The 18,023-nt window shown below is 41.8% G+C and overlaps 1 protein-coding gene across 7 annotated transcripts in view; it reads left to right on the top strand.

Moving 5' to 3' along the window:
- kmt2cb (lysine (K)-specific methyltransferase 2Cb) overlaps positions 1-18,023 on the top strand; it is an 85,240-nt gene that overhangs the window by 14,865 nt on the left and 52,352 nt on the right. For 6 of the 7 annotated variants that reach the window (XM_030115174.1, XM_030115173.1, XM_030115171.1 and 3 more), the window contains exons 2-5: positions 3,490-3,687; positions 10,988-11,076; positions 14,126-14,258; positions 17,203-17,376. In XM_030115174.1, the coding sequence (XP_029971034.1) occupies positions 3,491-3,687; positions 10,988-11,076; positions 14,126-14,258; positions 17,203-17,376 (593 nt within the window). In that variant the 5' untranslated portion in view covers position 3,490. Of the gene's footprint in view, positions 1-3,489; positions 3,688-10,987; positions 11,077-14,125; positions 14,259-17,202; positions 17,377-18,023 lie in introns of those variants that run through there. The other variant, XM_030115169.1, reaches the window with a different exon arrangement.

The raw sequence follows: 18,023 nt of genomic DNA, 5'->3' as shown, positions 1-18,023 counted from the left end.
TGACAATGTTAACACACATGTTGTGCGAGCACCCAGAGCAGACTACTGATTCGCCCGATACTTCCATTTACAGGCTCCACCTGTATGTTGGTAAGAGTGGGTGTGTCTGTCAGTGTTTGGCTTCACTGCGAATATTTGGTGAGTTGCAGTATGAAAGAGGGTCTGCGGGGGGTGGTTCAGGAAAAATTTTGTGCACCACTCATTGGACTAACCCAAATATTGGTGTCATAATCTTCTTCCACTCATCTCTGGTGCATCCATGCTGAAGTACTTTATTGAGTTATTATTAATGAATTGATTCCTCCTCTGCTCTCATACCACCTCTGAAATTCACTTTGCATTGTTGAAGGAAACAGAGGGGCAGCATTGGTCCTGTTCGCTGTGGAGTGGTTTGTTATGGGCTCCTCTTTCTCTGGGTGTGGGGCAGCAGATAGAAAACGCGGCGTGGTTGGATGCAGATTACAGGTTGCTGTGAGGGAATAGCTCCTGGCACAGCACAGCTCATATTGGCCAGAAGCAAAGCCAATGATCCTGTTTGACTTCAAGTTTCTGAACTGCAAAAATCTTGTGGCAACATGTAATGTTGAACTTTATTCGTAATTGAACATGAAACTAAAAATTTATTTGAAACAAAGCTTTTGCTCCACAATATTACATGTGTTAAAAAAATGAAAGTGCGTCAGTATTTCAAGTGACAAGTATCATCATTAAAATGTGATATTGTTTGTTTTTTTTCAGTTTTGTGGGTAGAAATACACTAATGTAGATTTATTTCCTAACTTGCTTTCATGTCTTTTGATAAATGGGATAAATGGAGGACAAAATGAATGTGTATACTACTAAAAGCAGATGGGAGTCAAGCATTGAAACAAATAAGAACACTAAAGTGAGCCAAAGTGGGGAAAAAACACAAGTTGTGATACAAAGTTATACATTCAGTCTCATGGTTGACTTCAAGGCAACCATTAACTTCAACACACCAGTAGTAAATGGTTCAAAAGGCTTAGAGGATATACTTCAGGATTTATCGGTACGTTAACCATTCAGCTAATGATTACTCGTCAATATGAGAAAGAAGCATGTTTGGTGTTAACTTAACGACAGGCAGGGGTACTTTATGCCCCAGCTGGATCCTCAGTGAACTCGACGTCTCATATATGTAACCTATGTAATACCGGGCTTTCATTGAAACCCAAATGTGAACCTCAGGGGAAATAAAACCTCACGATTCAACAGACAAAGTAGCTTTGAGGTCACTAGGCTTTTAAATGTATATTTTGTCTTTTTTTGACTTATGTTATATGGATTTAATCAATTCAGCAGTGATCCACAGACTTAAGATTTTTCTCTTCTTTTTAAAGAAATTTGGTCATTGACCTCTGTTTTTGTGAACATGTGTCATGACTAGAGATTTTCCTACCAAATACGTTATTTAACTTTAGAAAGTCAGAAAACAGTCAGAATTTAGCATAGTTTACATTGTCCCAGATGTAGTTTGAAGCCTTTTTGTCACAGTCTTTAACTGCCATATTCGATTTTAAATACTGTTCATGTATGAGACATTTTTCTTTGTGTAGCGATAGTTCTTTGTAGCTTAGCATTTAGCGCCTCTATATTCCAACTCAATTCATCCATGAATCTTCTATGCTACTTAATCCAGTTCAGGGTCATGGTGCACTCAAGCTGATCCAGCTAACCAAGGGTAAACTCCAGATGTATTGAAACTCAACCTATCATGTTTTTTTATTTTTTTCCTGAAGCTTTAAACCTTCAGCTGAGTGAAATGAAGGCAACCTTATCTTCCCACGTCGGGCTGGATAGAAGCATAAAAACGTCAAACTAGCCTGAATGTGGCTAGAAACCAGCAGCAGCAGCAGTTGTGGTTTGGTGCAGGTCAATATGCACATCTTAGGTTAATGTGGTTTCTTTTGTGATGCAGCAGTCATGCTGCCTTACTTCATTTTCAGTTTTTCGAATTGTGCTGGTTTAGCAAGACATCCCTTTGTTTCACGCAGCATCGTTAAAGCATAATGGAGGTGGACTGTTGTCTGACTGCTCTCTAGCCCCAATTAGTGGCAGGCAGGTGCATGAATAAAGCACCGACTAGTCTTTGTGGTGCAGAAGAGTGAGGGGATGGGCATTTAACTGTTTAGACAACTAGTCAGAACTTCGAACAAAATGAGGAGAGAACAATTTAACACTGGGAGAAACATTTAGGTGGAACACAAGCAGAAATTCTCTGCGTACAGACACTTTTCCAGCAGAAGTGTTTCCTTGTGTTGACTTGGACAGCCACAAATAACCATCACTGAAGGTGCGTCAACAGCACAGAGGCGTGAATGAACGAAGCTGGTTTTGACATTATAAAGATGAGTTTGGAAAAGTATAAAAAGACTCACGTGTGCGTGTGCTAGAGTTTTCACCCTCTGGTAAAGAAGGTGAAGTTGCGTCTTGGAAGCTAATTACAAAGAAGAGAAGTGAAATGTTTGCAGCTGTAAAATGCAGTGTCCTCATTATCACAGCAGCTGATTACAGAACTGTCTCTTGCTTTCACAGAACTCAGAACTTCTGTATTCCAATTTCATTTTACACATAAATACTTCACAAATAGCACTTTATATTTGGAGAAAATTGGATTTAAACTTCAGGCTTTTTTTGTAAGGCTCTGGCACAAACTGATACACATGTTTTTGTAAATCCATACATCTATTCATTTTCTCTCTCTTTGACTTAATGGCAGATTCCCACGATGCAGGATACTAGTTTATCAGATTAAAACTAACAATGTTTAGTAAATAAATGATTGATAGTTTTCTCCCTTTCTTTTCTCATGCAGGTCAGTCGTGTGTAATCTCGCTTTACCAATTACAGAAGGAACCTCCACGTTCTGAGATCGCATGCTCTTCTTTCAATCTTGTCTGCACTGAACTCTGTTGTGGACAAATCAGCTGCATCAACCAGCGCTCTTATTTTCTCTGTCTTTATGTCAGATCATTGGGAGGTCTCTGAAAGCACCCATTCTTGGCATGAAGACAGGAAACACAAGTCAATCTGTCTGCATCAGCTGACAGTTTCACCTTTGTGTAATTGGCTCTGTGTCAGAGGGGATCAAAAACAGATTCTTTAAATAAGCCCGGCCAATTAATTGTGGTATACTGACTTTTACAGTGTATGAAGCCTCCTCCTTCCATCAGTCTCCCATTCCTATATCCGACTTCCCAACAAAGGCTGGAGTTAATCCCAGCCAATTTATGGCCAAATGCAGGGTTACCTGGGAATGTTATTCATATTCAGGAAGAACATGCAAACTCCACATCCAGCTGCTCCCCCATACTTGAACTGGGTATGTTTACGCCATAAAGCAAGACTGCTAACCACTACACCGCTGCTCTTTTCCTCTTTGACATAATAAAGTATTCTTATGGCACGAGTATGATTAATAACTCTTCGCACCACCTGTACTCATCCTGCCTTCTTGTTTTTTTCCAGAATGTCATCAGAGGATAATACTGTGGAACCCTCTGACCAGGGACCCTCGCCGCCCTCCAGCAGTGCAGGGGCCACATCCACAGGAAGTCCTGCCCACGCTGACAAGCGACCACGTGGCAGGCCGCGTAAAGATGCCGCCGCCGCTGCTTCCATCTCGCCCCAGGCACCGCCCTTTTCCACGGCGAAGAACAGAAAGAAGTAGGTTTCTGCCTCTGACTTTCAAGAACTCATTCTGGGTTTTTTTTCTTCCTCTGACCAAATTTGTGTCATTGTTTGCCCTGATGGTATTTAAAAGGGACCACAAGATTTTCACATTTTATGAGAGGACACAAACCAGCTGAGCCTCACAGTGAACCAATCAGAATGCATTTATTCAGATGTGTTCCGTTTACCCTTCGCATGTCATCTCTCACCCCTTTGTGTTCTGCAGCTCATTGCATACATGGTTCAAAAGTATTTATAATGATCACCTTTCAGAAAAGCTTGTTTATTTCTTTTGTAAGTTGTCTCTTGTTTGTAAAGCAACATTCATTTGTGGGATGAGCAGTGGGTCTGAGTCTTTGCGCCTCAACCATCCGATCCATTGGATCACACCAAAAGCAGAAAGAATGATTCGGCGAAGATTTAGCTCAACCCACATAATTATCTCTGCTGATCATCCCACAAATGTTCATTAACCCAGTGTGAAATGGAAATGAAGAAGACCTTGTGAGATCCAGTCAACCAAACACAAATTTCTTTGCTTTTTGGAGCTTTCACGCAGTTTCCGTCTCTTATTTCTTTCTCGGCGTTGCACAAGGTGCCCGGCTCCTCTGTGACGTCCATAGCAACATACAATGCGGCTTAGAACTGCTCTGTAAAATAATGCCTGCAAGGTTCTTAACTCCCTCCTCAGTCCGCCCTCTCAATCAATCTTAATACCCCGCTCCCAGTGGATCATTTAATCTGCGAGCATCCAGACGTTGCGTTAATGCGGCAGTCGAAGGATGACCTGGGACAGACTTCAGCTGCCTCACGTCCGTGACCCGGTTACAATCAGTATCAGAAATTCTAATCCTCCGTCAGGTAGAGGAATATGTTTGGGCAATCTTGCAGTTTTTTGGTGAGCTAACAGACTTGTGCTGCTTCATGATTGGCTGCACAAATACAACAGTTTAAATGTACAGTATGTAATGTTTCAGCAGTGCCACTTTAGTGCTGAGGGTGGCAGTAGTGGGTCCTCCATCTGTTGGTTTGAGGACTCAGTACCATCAAAGTTGAACATTACACGCCAGGAGACTTTGTCAGGTTTCTTGTGTCAGAAGATAAATGTGTGGAAGTTGTTGAGCTCAGACTGCCACACTTTTTGTTTCAGTTTATTTTTAAAACTGGAAATATTACGTGGTGACAAGAAAAGCTGGTTGGCTCCACTAATAAACAATTTGAAGAGCCAGTTCAAGCAGTACCAAATCAGAGCAGGAGGTGGCAGTGGTCCGATCGCTTTCCGTTGGTCCTGCATCAGCAAAGATACTGTGGTCACTTTGACCTTATCATTCATGCATTTCCCTCCAAATACATTGCTAAAATCTGCAAATCGTATGAAAAGCAAAACCATAACTATAACAGGTAAAACTTTTGAAGCCTGTCTTTTTTCATATTGATCAGCTGTTTAAAGCAACATAATTTAATGTGACACTGTTGGAACTTTGGCCTGGAACTCACGAGATGGGCGGCGCTTTGTGAGATGTGATTTTTCTTTTCTTTTCTTTTTTTTTTTGGATTTCAAAATGATTCATATAGTGTTTTTTGTAAAGTACCATCAATCCGATTGAGGATGGAAAGCAGAAGAGTGATATGTAGACCTGAGGGGAGATGTCCCTCCATCCTTTCCCTTCTGAATTGCACTCTGCAGTGTGTGCACCTAAAACTCCCATGTGAGTCCAACAGCAGGGTTGTACGCTTGCATAGTAGTTAGCACTGTTGCCTTGTCGTGGGGATTTTGTTTGAACTGTGATGCACTGCAGGTATCAGTCCATACAGAGCAGCTAACTGCTCAATCGCCTCAGTGCTAGTTTCTCGTCTCCACCACCTTATGAGCATATGCAGATGTAGGAGGTTAAATGGCCTGCAGCCATTGGTTAATCTATGACATGTATTTCTTGAATAGCTGACCCCTGATTGGCTCAGGCTTTGCCTGGTTTTACTACACAGACGTGTCGGCCAGCCTCGCCTGTGACGCCTCCAGTTTGTTTTTCTGTGAGATCTTCTCTCTTCCTCGAGCGGCTCTCTCAGGCTGCTGATTCTCACGGTTATTTAGCTCAATATTGATACCGCATTTATTCATCCCATCTCACATTTCATCGAATTAGACCCAAAGCACCTCCAGAGAGCTCCACAGTAAGTTAATATTCAGTAAAAACCTGCCCTCTCCACCAACACAGCGGTCAGAGGTTTGTGGGCTTTCAGCCAACTCCAAGCTCCCTAATTCCTAATAGTAGCACTCATCATGAGAGCTATATGCTAAGAAAGGAGCCCTGCTGGTTAGCCTGCTTGGATCCAGCCTTTCAGCACTAACCACATATACTTCTCTCTCTCTGTCTGTGTGTATTGATATCTTAACATTGGCCCGTGGTAAGTGTTGAAAGGCAGTCTGCTTCTGACAAAGGAGGTTCTCTAGACCTGGTTAGTGGGAATTTACTGGGTTTGCCCACGCTCCATCTGCTGGTCAGTCCGCTTTCAGAGCTCAGCAATCCAGGCCAGGTTTTCCAGGCTACACCCTGCTAGCTGGGACTACTTCCCACAGCATTATTTTCACCTTTTTTTTTTTCTCCCCCTCTCTCTGGCTCTCTCTCTCTGGCTCTCTCTCTCTCTCTGTGGTGGGACTGAGGGGGAGAGTTGTGCAGGGTATGGGGTAGAGCACGAGTCTCCAGCGTTTGTCAGTAAAATAACTGGCTGTCTGTGCACTGAAATATGATGCTGTTAGCGTCGTTATATGTAATTACAGCTGAAGGCTGTGTGGCCGGCCACTGAAGACGTCACCGCTGACAGATCCAGCGTGTTCGGATTTATAGATAATGATTTTACATCAGGCCGTGAACATAAACGGGAATATTTCACATGCAATTAATTTTAACATTTGATTGTAGAGCAAGAGAAACCCTGAGACGAAGACAGTGATATGTGGCTCTGCTGCTTTGGTGGCAAATCGACATACTTCTGTCATTCATGTTCAAGCCTGATGAAATTTTAAATTATATTTGCATCACTTTGAAAATGGACACACTGTAGAAAGTCAAAATATCTGATGATGTTGAGCTAAATTTAACCCAAAATATCACTTTGACTTAAAAAAAAACAAACACCTGGAGCAAGGTTTTTATTCAGATTATTGCCACCTGGTAATGCTTAAAGCTGCCTACCTTGCAAAAGTAGAATTTTATTCGTACATTATACAAAGAGGTATTACTATTTATATATACTCAGATGCCTGCTGTATTTATAGTTGTAGAATTTCGATCAAATTTTTTGTTTCTAAGAAATACCAACCAGCTGTTTAAAGATATTTGATGAAATCAAAATATTCAGATTATTTCCATTTTTTAAAAACGTGTTGTTTTGTGCTGTTCACCGAAGTATAGGCAAGGCAAAATTAGTTATACAGAACCATTCAAAAAGAAGGGAATTCAGTGCTTTATAAAGAAATACATTAATATATGTTGAATTATTTAGTTTCCATCATTTACGGTTCACTTCAGTTGCCTGGAAATTACAAATATTGAGCGCAGCAAAATTAAGACCCTTTTCAGATTATTAATTGTAGTAGTAATGATTAAAAAAAACAAGCAGAATATCATTTATTATTAAATGACATAATTGTCATTTTGTAATGCTTGTTTTTAAATGTATAATATTTAAAAAAAATGTTTTAAAAATTTACACTTCCGGCCACTTTGTTTCCAATAATGTCCTGTTAAACTTAGGTCCTATTTATGCAAAATTTTCTAAGGAAAATGCAGTAATTTGTTGAGCTTTGGCGGTCTGTTTACAGCGCTCAGAGCCCCTAGAAACATAGCTTTTTGAAAATGCTATCCATAACACGGCTGTAGTAAATAGTTCTTCTGCACATGTTTGAGTAGATGGACAGTAGCCATAATGGCGGGCTCCAGAGTGTCATGGCTCCAGGTCCACATTCTCCTGGAACTTGGTACTTTTAGAGTTGAGTCATCCGTAATAGCAATCGAACATTGTTGTCTCCCCATACGAATATTGTGTACTCGCCACCATCGGTGTTTATAGCATAATGTTCTTACTGCCTGTGTGTGTGTGATTGCAAGACAAAAACCCACAACAGCACCCACTACTGGCCCCACATGAAAACTGCACCGTTTCTGGCATTTCTATTGTTTCTTTGTGAAACGGTTATCGTTTTCAAAACGTTGCAGTGTAAACGCAAAGCCTGTCTGGGTGAAAACGCAACAATGATGCGTTTTCACTTGAAAAGTGGTGCGAACAGGGTCTTGATCCACACTATTGTTACATCCGAATATCTTCTGTATTACAGCTGCACCAATGCCAATTTCCATGTGTTGTGATTGAAGACCAACAAAAGAAATTAAGATACTCATATTTACCAAGCCGTCGTGACTTTCCCTTGCTTAATTAAATTATTTTCTGTTTGATTATTTATTCAAAGAATCACTAAACTGTTGCAGCTCTCCAAACAGCTCATTTACATGGCTTTAGGTCCAAACTCCACCTATTCAGCTTCCTGTCACATCTGATGAAGATATTTATTTTCCTGTGTGAAATAATAGACCCACCTTTAATGGGAGTGATATGTTAATGGGTTAATGTAGTAATGAAATGATTGTTTAGTTTGAGTGTCAGTGCGATCCGGCTGCCTGTTTCCACCTTATTAAGACGTGCAGGTAATTATGTTTGGAGCGGAGTTCGCTCCAGGCCTCGTCTCTGCCGCTCTCCTGTTTTTTTTCGCCCCCTTCGTTCCCCGTGGAAGTCATTTAGAGGGAGGAGCTGGGTTGGCATCCAGCCATTTGTGATTTCTCTCTCCAGTGGCACTGAAAATTACCCCCTCCCCTCCTCCCCCTCCTCCTCATCCTCATTCACTACACCCCCCACCTCCCCTCCATCCTCCAGAGTTACCCCCTGAGACCCGCTGTTCTCGCTCGGCCTGCGTTTGCCCTCCCCACTTAGCACGCTAACAGCCGGTGTTGCTATTTAATTTGTAGCCATGACAATTATGGAGGCTCCCACCAAACGATGCTGACGCCGTCAGATGCGCGGTTAGACGTCGAGGGGTACGTGTGCACCTCTTCCCGAGAAGGTGGGGGCCCGAATTGCTGACGGGGCACTTTGGAAGAAATTTGGGAGAGGTTGCATTTTCTTTGTGTTGCTTTAAATAGTGTGAAGGTCCCATTTGACTGGCACTCTGGAGAGAAACTCCTGAGTACGAAACAGACTGAGGTATTTTTGGGCGCCTCCACAGGGAGGGAGATGCACGATGAGGAGGGATATCCCGATCTAGGATGCGACGATAATGAGGTCCCGCCCGTTCTCACAGCTACTGGCAGAGCCGTTGCTTTCAGTTGTTTTTCTGGATGTGTGAGAAATGATCAGGTGTAAAGAGCTTTTCCAAAAGCTTTGATCTAAGACAAACTCCTCTTTTCAAACTTAATGCTTCAGAGTTAAATGCTAGTTGGTGTGTTTAATCGGCCCCTCAACCTTTCAGGATTGGTAAATGGTCGACCTCTGATCCACGTTTAGAGGCTGAATCATGCCATCAAAAATGTGTTGTTGTTTTTTTTTAACAATGTCTCTTGTAAGAAGCAAATATTGGTAAATTTGGTCAGTATTTTAGGTTTTGTTGTTCTGAGTGGAGACCGAGAAAAACACACAAAATGCATTATTAATGCAATCGTATAGACACATCGTTACAGAAATAGTGGTGGAAGTTTCCATCCAAACTGAACTACAGATGTCCTGCCCAATCCTAAGATGAAGTGATCAAATATCAGTCATTCACACATTCAGTCCATGCGTTCCATTTCACATGTTATTGAGAATATTCAGCAGCTTTAAGTTAGGGGTGCAAAACATACTGGCCATCAACAAAAACTGGACCCCGATCTCAAGTTTGGCACGCTGTACTCGAGTAATGTGGCGCGCCTTGTACAAGACCACAAGCCAGAACTCATTTGAGTTTAATTTTGATATCATATTGGATTATGTTGGGATTATTCAATGCTGTATTTGAATTTGTTTTGCTTTATTATTAGGATTTCTGGCTTTAACTTGAGTTTTACTTGGAATATCTTTTTTTTGTGATATTATTTGTTTATTATTTATTTTTTATATTTATTCAGTCAGCCAGTCAGTGAATGGAAAACTTTCAAATGAATGATTTAAAAACAAATTTGGTTGAGGTTTTTTTTTTTTTGACAATTTAATGTTTGTTGATTATATTCAGTGTTAAACAATATGATTATATAAGATAAAGGGGCAGAGCTCTGCACCCTTTCATTCATGCAAACAGAAATATTCTGTATTGATGAAGTGATTTATTTTCACAATGAATGAAATATACTGAACTGGAATTCATTTTTTAACTATTTTGTTAGTCTCTTTTTAAAGCTTTTTAATTTTGTCATTCTTATGTTTTTTGCATATTTTTTGTGTTTCTTATTTGTCTCTCTTGAGTGTGGTTTTTTTTTTGTAAGAACACAAAAAAAAAAAACATTTAGTTCCTTTAAAACATTTCAATCATCTCTATCCATAATGCCCTGCATGGCCTCACTTCTTTAATTGATTTTTTTCTGCTCACCTGTAATTCTTTAATTAACCAGCCCATTTCATACGCCCATTTCCTGCTGCACCTCCTCCTCCCCCCCTGCACCTCCTCCTCCTCCTCCTCCTCTTCCTCTTCCAGCCTCCTTTCGTCCAGCAGCTTGAGTGCCTCCATTAAAAATCAGCGACAGCTGTGACTGTATTTAACTAATTCATGATGGCACCTCCTCTACCCCTCCTTCTCCACCTCCTCCACCTGTTCCTCCTCCTCCTCCCCCCTGCACCTCCATCTCCTCCTCCTCCTCCTCCTCCTCCTCCTCCTCCTCTTCCTCTTCCTCTTCCTCTTCCAGCCTCCTTTCGTCCAGCGGCTTGAGTGCCTCCATTAAAAATCAGCGACAGCTGTGACTGTATTTAACTAATTCATGACTGCACCTCCTCCTCATTTTCCTCCTGCACCTCCTCCACCTTGTCCTCCTCCTCCTGTGACTTTATTAAGTCACATTCTCCTCCTCCTCCTCCTCCTCCTCTTCGTCCTCCTCTAACTACATTTAACTTGCTTAGCATGGCACCTCCTCCTCTTCTGCTCCTGTGACTATATTAGACTAATTCATTCCGCCGCCCCTCCCTCCCCCTGCAGAGGCTAACTCGGGTAATATTTATTTCCCATCCCCTTCTACTTCTTCTCCTTATGGATTGTTGTGCCTGTTTCTCTCTGCAGGGGGCGCACTAGAGGGAGGGTTGTCGTGGACGAGGAGGACAGCATGGACGGGACGGAGATGCCGGAGTCCGTAGACCCTCAGGATGCAGGTGAGCGTGATGATCGGCTCCTCCAGGTGTGGTCATGCAGCTCTGGCTTCAGAGGAGCTTCGCTCTCCTGCAGAGGGAAGGATGAGATAGATTTTTTTTTCTCCCCCTCTCCACACCAACTGCTCCTTCTTCTCCTCCTCATCCTCCGTCTTCCTCAGGACTGTAATTGAAAGGGTTTAGCTTGAGCTGTGAAGCAGTGGGTGTGTATTTTCCCCTCCGTGCTGCTTCTATCTTTCCTTCAGCTCCGAGATTGGCATTGAGGTGCAGTGGGAAAGAGCCCAAGGCTAATGCCCTCTAAAAGCTTTTTAAAATCCCATCAGTCTCTCCAGACCCATTTATGTGCTTTTTTTTTATGTGTGTACATCACGTCACGTGACCAGGCCTCCCATTCTCATACATCTCACAGTGCCGCTGTGCTGCAGACGTCAGGGGGAAAGGCCGTCCTCCTAATGGTCTGCCTTTCTTTTATTAGTTTCACTCCATCTCAGATCCCGCAAAAGGTGCGCTTTAGGAGTTTCAAAACAATCAGCCTATTTTAAACTGTGATATAAAGAAAAACCAAGGGGTCTTTAATCTGGTCTGGACCCCCCCTTTGGCTTTATCTGCTCGGAGCATGTCAAATTCTATCTGCACATAACAAAGAAAACCAGATTACAACATTTTCTAGAAGAGCGATGTTGAAGGCTCACGCTTTTGCCTGATTGTATGCCCACCGGTGTTTGGCCTCGCCCTCATTTTGGGTTAAGCAGAGACCCAGCAGTACCTCTCTTAAGGGCAGGCCGAGGATTTCATGACAAAAGGTTGTGAATCATGCCCAAATATCCTGATATGCGAGCGACACAACCCACGCTACCAGAGCATGGATTTATTCCCATCATGCTATCTATACACAGTATCTCACTCAACGCCAACAAAATATGAACTGTGTGTTCATTTGTTCAATGCCGTGTCTCTGGCCAATCAAATTCAGCCTGCAGGAGATTGATTTCCCTTCATTTACTCAAAATCACATCAAAGCTGGTGACTACAGGCCAGAAGTCAAGTGATGATAAATAACTTAAAATATCAAATGTGAAAAAGTGCCCTGCTTCTAAATCAGGACTGGTCAGAACAATATCTGAGTTTAAAAAGCGACCAAAAAAAAACAAAAAAGCAAACCACGGTCTTGTAAAATTAATTGTTAAACTCATCAATATCTTTAGTTTTAATATGTTTCCTATATTATCATTGTACCAACCACCAAAGCATTTTTTGGTGTTGTATCACTGCTTGGCAATAAACCCAACCCAACCCCTTAATCTGATGATATGTTGTCTTTATACTTGTAGAAAATGCTCAAATTGTTTCATTATTAAATCCATATAAAACACTTTCATAAATATTATGAGGCCCTTCCTCCTCATATTTCTGAAAATAACTGGGAAAATTTGTTTGTCCAGTTCTACTAAAAAACAGATAAAGACGCATAGAAGTTTATCTTTTGATTTCAGGAGTTTCTACTTTAAATGCAATGAAATTCCCATATTGGTTAACAAAATAGTGAAAGTTAAGTAAATTAATGACAATTTCTCACTCCTCCCTTTAATAACCTGGTGATATGACGTGTAATAACATATATTTTTAAGATAATAAAATATTTATGTGTAAACGGGACTTACTGTCCCTCTCCTACTTCAATGCATTGTTATAAACATGTTATTTTCCAGCCAAACATAGGTTTATCTTCTCTTCGTGTCTCTCAAAAAGCTGTGAATGCTTACTTGTTGAGTACCACTTAAAAACATCGTTGCAAGAATGTCTGAGATTATTTTTAGTAACTTTTCTCCCCTTCACATCTCTAGAAAAGCTGTGAAAACTTTCAAATCTCTCATATTGTCTTCTTTTATGAAGAAAGTATGTTATAGCAAACTTGATGTGTTAGTTTTTTTTTGTTTTTTTACTGTTTAAATGTCATTTTGGGACAATTTCTGCTTTTTTTTCAGCAGTGATTATCACGTATTTGCTAGCAAATCTGAAACCTGCTGTCTCACACTATCCCAAAGTGAAAGAGTGTTTTTTTCCAGAAGCCCCTCTGTTATTATTAGATAATGAGCCTGGATTTGTGCTGATGCCGTTTCTGCGGGTGACACAGAATCTGCGTGCTATGAGCCTAATTACATGTCCATGAAGTGTTAATAAAATGGAGCATGGCCCAAAGTCTCAGCGAGTGGTGCTTTTGGGAGTAGTTTGTATGATTAGCTCAGTGACTTTAATCAAAAGCACCCATGATAGCGTCAGGATGGAGATCCAGTCGATTCCCGGGAAAACACCCCTCATTAATATTAAAGCTGGGGTTGGCGATCTTGGAAAACTAGCATGGAGGAGACGCCGTTGGGACGGTGTGCGGCGCTTCCGCGTCCAGTGCGTCCCTGGCGTAACCTGTCCTCAGCGCTTCGTTTCTTCGTTTTTCTTTATTTGCACTAAGCCAAGTTATGGCGCACTCACCGGTAAGTAAAGCCCCAAACATTCTTCTCCGCCATTCTGCAACGACGCTCTGTCCTTCTACGTGCGCACTGAACCAGGGTCAGTGCACGCCATTGACATGTACGCGCAGGGGGCAGGTCGAACGGCGAAGGGATTTGATTGGTTTAAAAAAAGGTGTCCCGTCAAGACGATTGGTTGCTGTTTTTCCCGTTTTACTCCTGCTGTAGGTAGCGGATATTTTCCAAACTACTTTAAGAACACGCCATGAATTGCTTCCCATCGGGTCATAAAGATCATTTTAACCAGTATTTAAAAAAACGTATCTCATTCAAATCGCCAACCCTAGCTTTAAACCCAACTTCTGAAGACATTTAAGCAGCTGTTTCTTTCTTCTTGCTTCTTCTTTTTTTTTAAGTTCCTGTCTCCATTGTTCTTGATATTCCCTGTGGGTTCACTGTAATCCGCGCCGGAGCGTCTTTGACCTTCCACCTTGCTGATGGCGGCTGCGTTTCGGACCAGGAGGAAGTTTCTGGCTCACCATCCACGACACCACAGACTGACCTGTTGCTTTGTTTTCTGCCGTCAGAAACACAAATGCAGCCGGTGGAGACGGTGGAAGTGGTGACCACTGATGTGCCGGAGGAGGACCAGCCCTCTTCCCCTCTGGCCCAGAGTCCAGCAGGACCGTCTGTCCCAGCAAGTCGAGAAGTCAAAAGCAGGTGAGAGACACTTGCCGTGACGTTCCTCCCCTCATCTGTTCTTCATCTCAAAAATCCCTTTACTTCTGGCCTTTTCCACTCAAAACAGTGAAAAACACTTAAAAAAAACTTAAGCTTCTGTCCAATAACAATGAAAGAACTCCTACTCTATTCTATTGTGACAATTTTGCGGAGTAAGCATCGCCTTTCTCAAACTATTTTGAGCTCACTGCTTCTGGCTTTAATTTTCCACAATAAAGTCAGTGAGTTACCTAGTCTGTGCTCCAGATCCAGAATAAGCAAATACACACAGGCCCAAGAGACGACTAATAGATGTTTTAAGGCTGGAGATGGTTTGCGAGCGGTGAGGTAGTTAGCTTCCATGTCAACATGACCAACATCGCAGCTTGAATCTCAGTGTTGTGTTCTGTCAGCTACTTTTAAGGAATTTGTTGTAAAAATCAATGTTTTATTTGAAATTTTTGCTATTTGCCTGGTGGATTGGTGTACCGGATTAGAGCCTCTTTGCGGCCCGCTTTTGGCCCATAGACTTTACGTTGACACCCCTGTTGCAAACCAAGCGTCAGTAGCATTAAGATGCTCCTTTCTCCTCTTCATTTCTGGAGAAAAGTTGTATTCACAGAAGGTACCTGATTTTTATTTTTATTTTTTTATTTATTTATTTATTTTTTTTATTATAAAACACATATTCCTTGTTGTCCTTTCTCCTCCTCATATGAATTACCTTTTAAATTTTTAGCTTTTATTGTTTCCTTTTGACTTAGGATCACAATTTTCCAGACTTATTGTGTTGTTTTTACACATTTTAGTTATGTCTTATGGATAGAAATTGTGATCATGATGGAAAAGAAATGGGATTTCTTTTGTTTTGGTATCAAACATACAGCTTATGGACCACTTCTGGCTCAACGCTGCCTATATGTAGAAATACAGTGGTTTGGGTCTGAAAGTCATCATGTTTCCATTTGCTATCACTTTGGTCTGAGTGTGCGTGCGTGCGTATGTGTTTACGTTGTTTTAATTGTTCGATCAGCACTTTAAAAAAAGCATAAACCTGACGCCTTATCTACCAGTCACTACTGAGTCTGTGGCGTGATTTGGTGCAGAAAACATGGGAGGTAGATTCTGGTGTTATCTGTGTGTTTTCTGCTCCGCGGTGTGTGTGTGTGTGTGTGTGTGTGTGTGTGTGTGTGTGTGTGTGTGTGTGTGTGTGTGTGTGTGTGTGTGTGTGTGTGTGTGTGTGTGTGTGTGTGTGAGAGACAGGCTTATTTAGCCGTGGGACAGATTAAACGGGAGTCATCGGCTGGTGGAGGCGCCGCTCTCATCCCAGGTGCCACTTGGTTAAAGGTTGTAATCAATCTGGCGTCCTGTCTGCGCTATCGATGTTAGTGATGGAGGGCAGATCGGCAGCATCTCCAGGGATCTTATTAACAGGGCCATCTCATCACTTCACATGTGATAAATATTTACTGCTCCTTTTATTTCTCAACTTTCCAGCTTTTCTTGGCTGTGATTTAGTTGTTTTTTTCTCTTTTTTTTTTCCCACTCTTTACCTCTCAGTGTCCAAGAAGACTTTCTCACTCACAGCCCAGTATATTTGCACGTCCAGATTTTTGGTGCAAGGTGATGCTTTTCATAGGAAAAGAAGCAAAATAAATTATTGGAAAATTAGTTTCTCAACATTCTTTGAAGCAAAGCTAAAGAACGTGAAGGAAACTACAACTAAAAACCTTGGTGGCACAGAGGTCAAGCTGCAACTGAAAAATGGAAGAAAATTGAATATTTCCACCTTGAGCTTCCTGGTTACCATGAGAAATTAGTTTAATCTGTTATTTTTTTTGGTGCATTGAGTTTTCTTCAGTTGTTGTTTTTCATAAACCATCAGAAGTTAAAGAGGAGCAAAGCTGATATTTGATTTTGACTCTTGAGTGTAAAAAATATTGTGTTCATAATATCAAAAATTCCTTTTGCATAATTTTAGACAACAAAAATAAGACTTCATGTCCTCACAGTATTTATAAATGTACCAAAAAAGCATTTTAATTTAAAAATAATACAATTTTATTCAGGAAGTTCTGTACACTGGCAAACTATAATCTTATCAGACACACCTTTCTCTTTATAAAAAAAAAAAAATCTAAACTACAGTAGGAAATGCAACAGAAAATATTGACTATTTCATGCACATGGCATGTTTCCATGTAAGACCATAATTTTGAACTTAATTAGAGTAATTGCATTTTATGAGAATTGATTTTAATTACAAAGAAATATATGCGTTGTCAGTGGGTTGAGGAAATAATGCCCGATGATTGAATGCAGTGACAAAGTACATTTCAATCAATCACATTTGTAATTTTTTGTTGCTAAGCTCGAATAAATGTAAAATGTAACCATGTTATTTTTCTTAAGCCTGCCTTAACTATACATGCCATAAGCCCGGGGAGCTGCAGTGGGGTCAAGGGCCATGCTCAGGGATCCTGTAGGAATCGAACCTGTGAACTTCTAGTTATAAGTTCTCTGAACCCCCACTGCCCCAAAAATGGATTCCCTGTCTAGCATTTCAAACCTGGGCCGACTTCTAAGCACGAGATTAAAAATCTGACCATATGTTATGTTACAAATTCCCACCCACAAAAATATAACATGCAAAGTTTTCCCTCTGCATTTATTTAGCAGTTTAATTGCAAGTACTTGGTTGGTTTTCCTTAATGCTGAAACTCTGTCGTGTGTGAGTAAACCACGTTAACACAAGTGGCAGCCGGTCATCAGCTCATGCACGTAGGTGGACGTTTGTGGCTCTAATGTAGGTCCCCGTGTTGAGACGGTGTTGTTGCAGCAGAGCCAGGCCTTAATTCACAGTGACACCCGTGGCTCTGTATTCAGTCACAGCAGGTATTTATAATTAAACACCTCTCCTCGCCGCCCGTTTCCTTTGTTTCAGCGAGCGTCTCTGTGCCTTCTGTTACTGCGGCGGCCGTAGCCTTCTGGGTCAGGGGGAACTGCACGCGTTCAGCGCCTCGCCCGAGCTCCTCGGACACCAGGGCGACGGCGATCAAACCACTCAGCCAAAAACCACCGGAGAGACCAGCTCAGGACCGAAGGACAAGAGCAAGAAGTAAGTATTCTGTCAGTGTGAGGGATGAAAAGTCTGAGTTACATCTGTTTAGTTATTCTGAGCCCCTCATCCATTCATCCACCCTTGACATCACTGTAACAAAGAAGCATACAGAGGGAATATAAAATAATCCTCCTCGCATGTTTTTGGATTATCAGCCCCCCAGTGGGATGTTCCTGGTCAGCCTCTAATGGGAGGCGACCAGGGGTCATCCTAACCACCTGAACTGACTCCTCTCAATGTGGAGGAGTCATGGCTCCACTTTGAACTCCTCATTCTTATCTTGAAGAGTGACACCACCCTGCAGAGAAAATTAATTTCTGCTGCTTGTCTCGTAGTCTCGTGTTTTTTCGATCATGACCTAAAGTTCATGACCGTGGACGAGGGTGGGGATGTTGACTGACTGGTAAACAGAGAGTTCTGCTTTACAGCTCAGCTCCTCTTCACCACAACAGTCCGGTACAGCGACTGAATCACTGCAGCCGACTGTCCCAATCTCACAATCCCCTCTGCTATCACTTTTGAATAAGACCCTGAGATACTTAACCTCCCTCCTGGGGAAGGTCCCCCCCCCCACCACGATCCAGTAAAGGGACACAGCTCTCACAGCGGAAGACAGCTCGGGCGACCCGGTCGTAAGCTTTTTC

The sequence above is a fragment of the Salarias fasciatus genome, chromosome 18 (assembly GCF_902148845.1).
Source record: "Salarias fasciatus chromosome 18, fSalaFa1.1, whole genome shotgun sequence".
Classification (NCBI taxonomy): Eukaryota; Metazoa; Chordata; class Actinopteri; order Blenniiformes; family Blenniidae; genus Salarias; species Salarias fasciatus.
The sequence above is the reverse complement of the archived record's forward strand: the minus strand, read 5'-3'. Positions and strand labels throughout refer to the sequence as shown.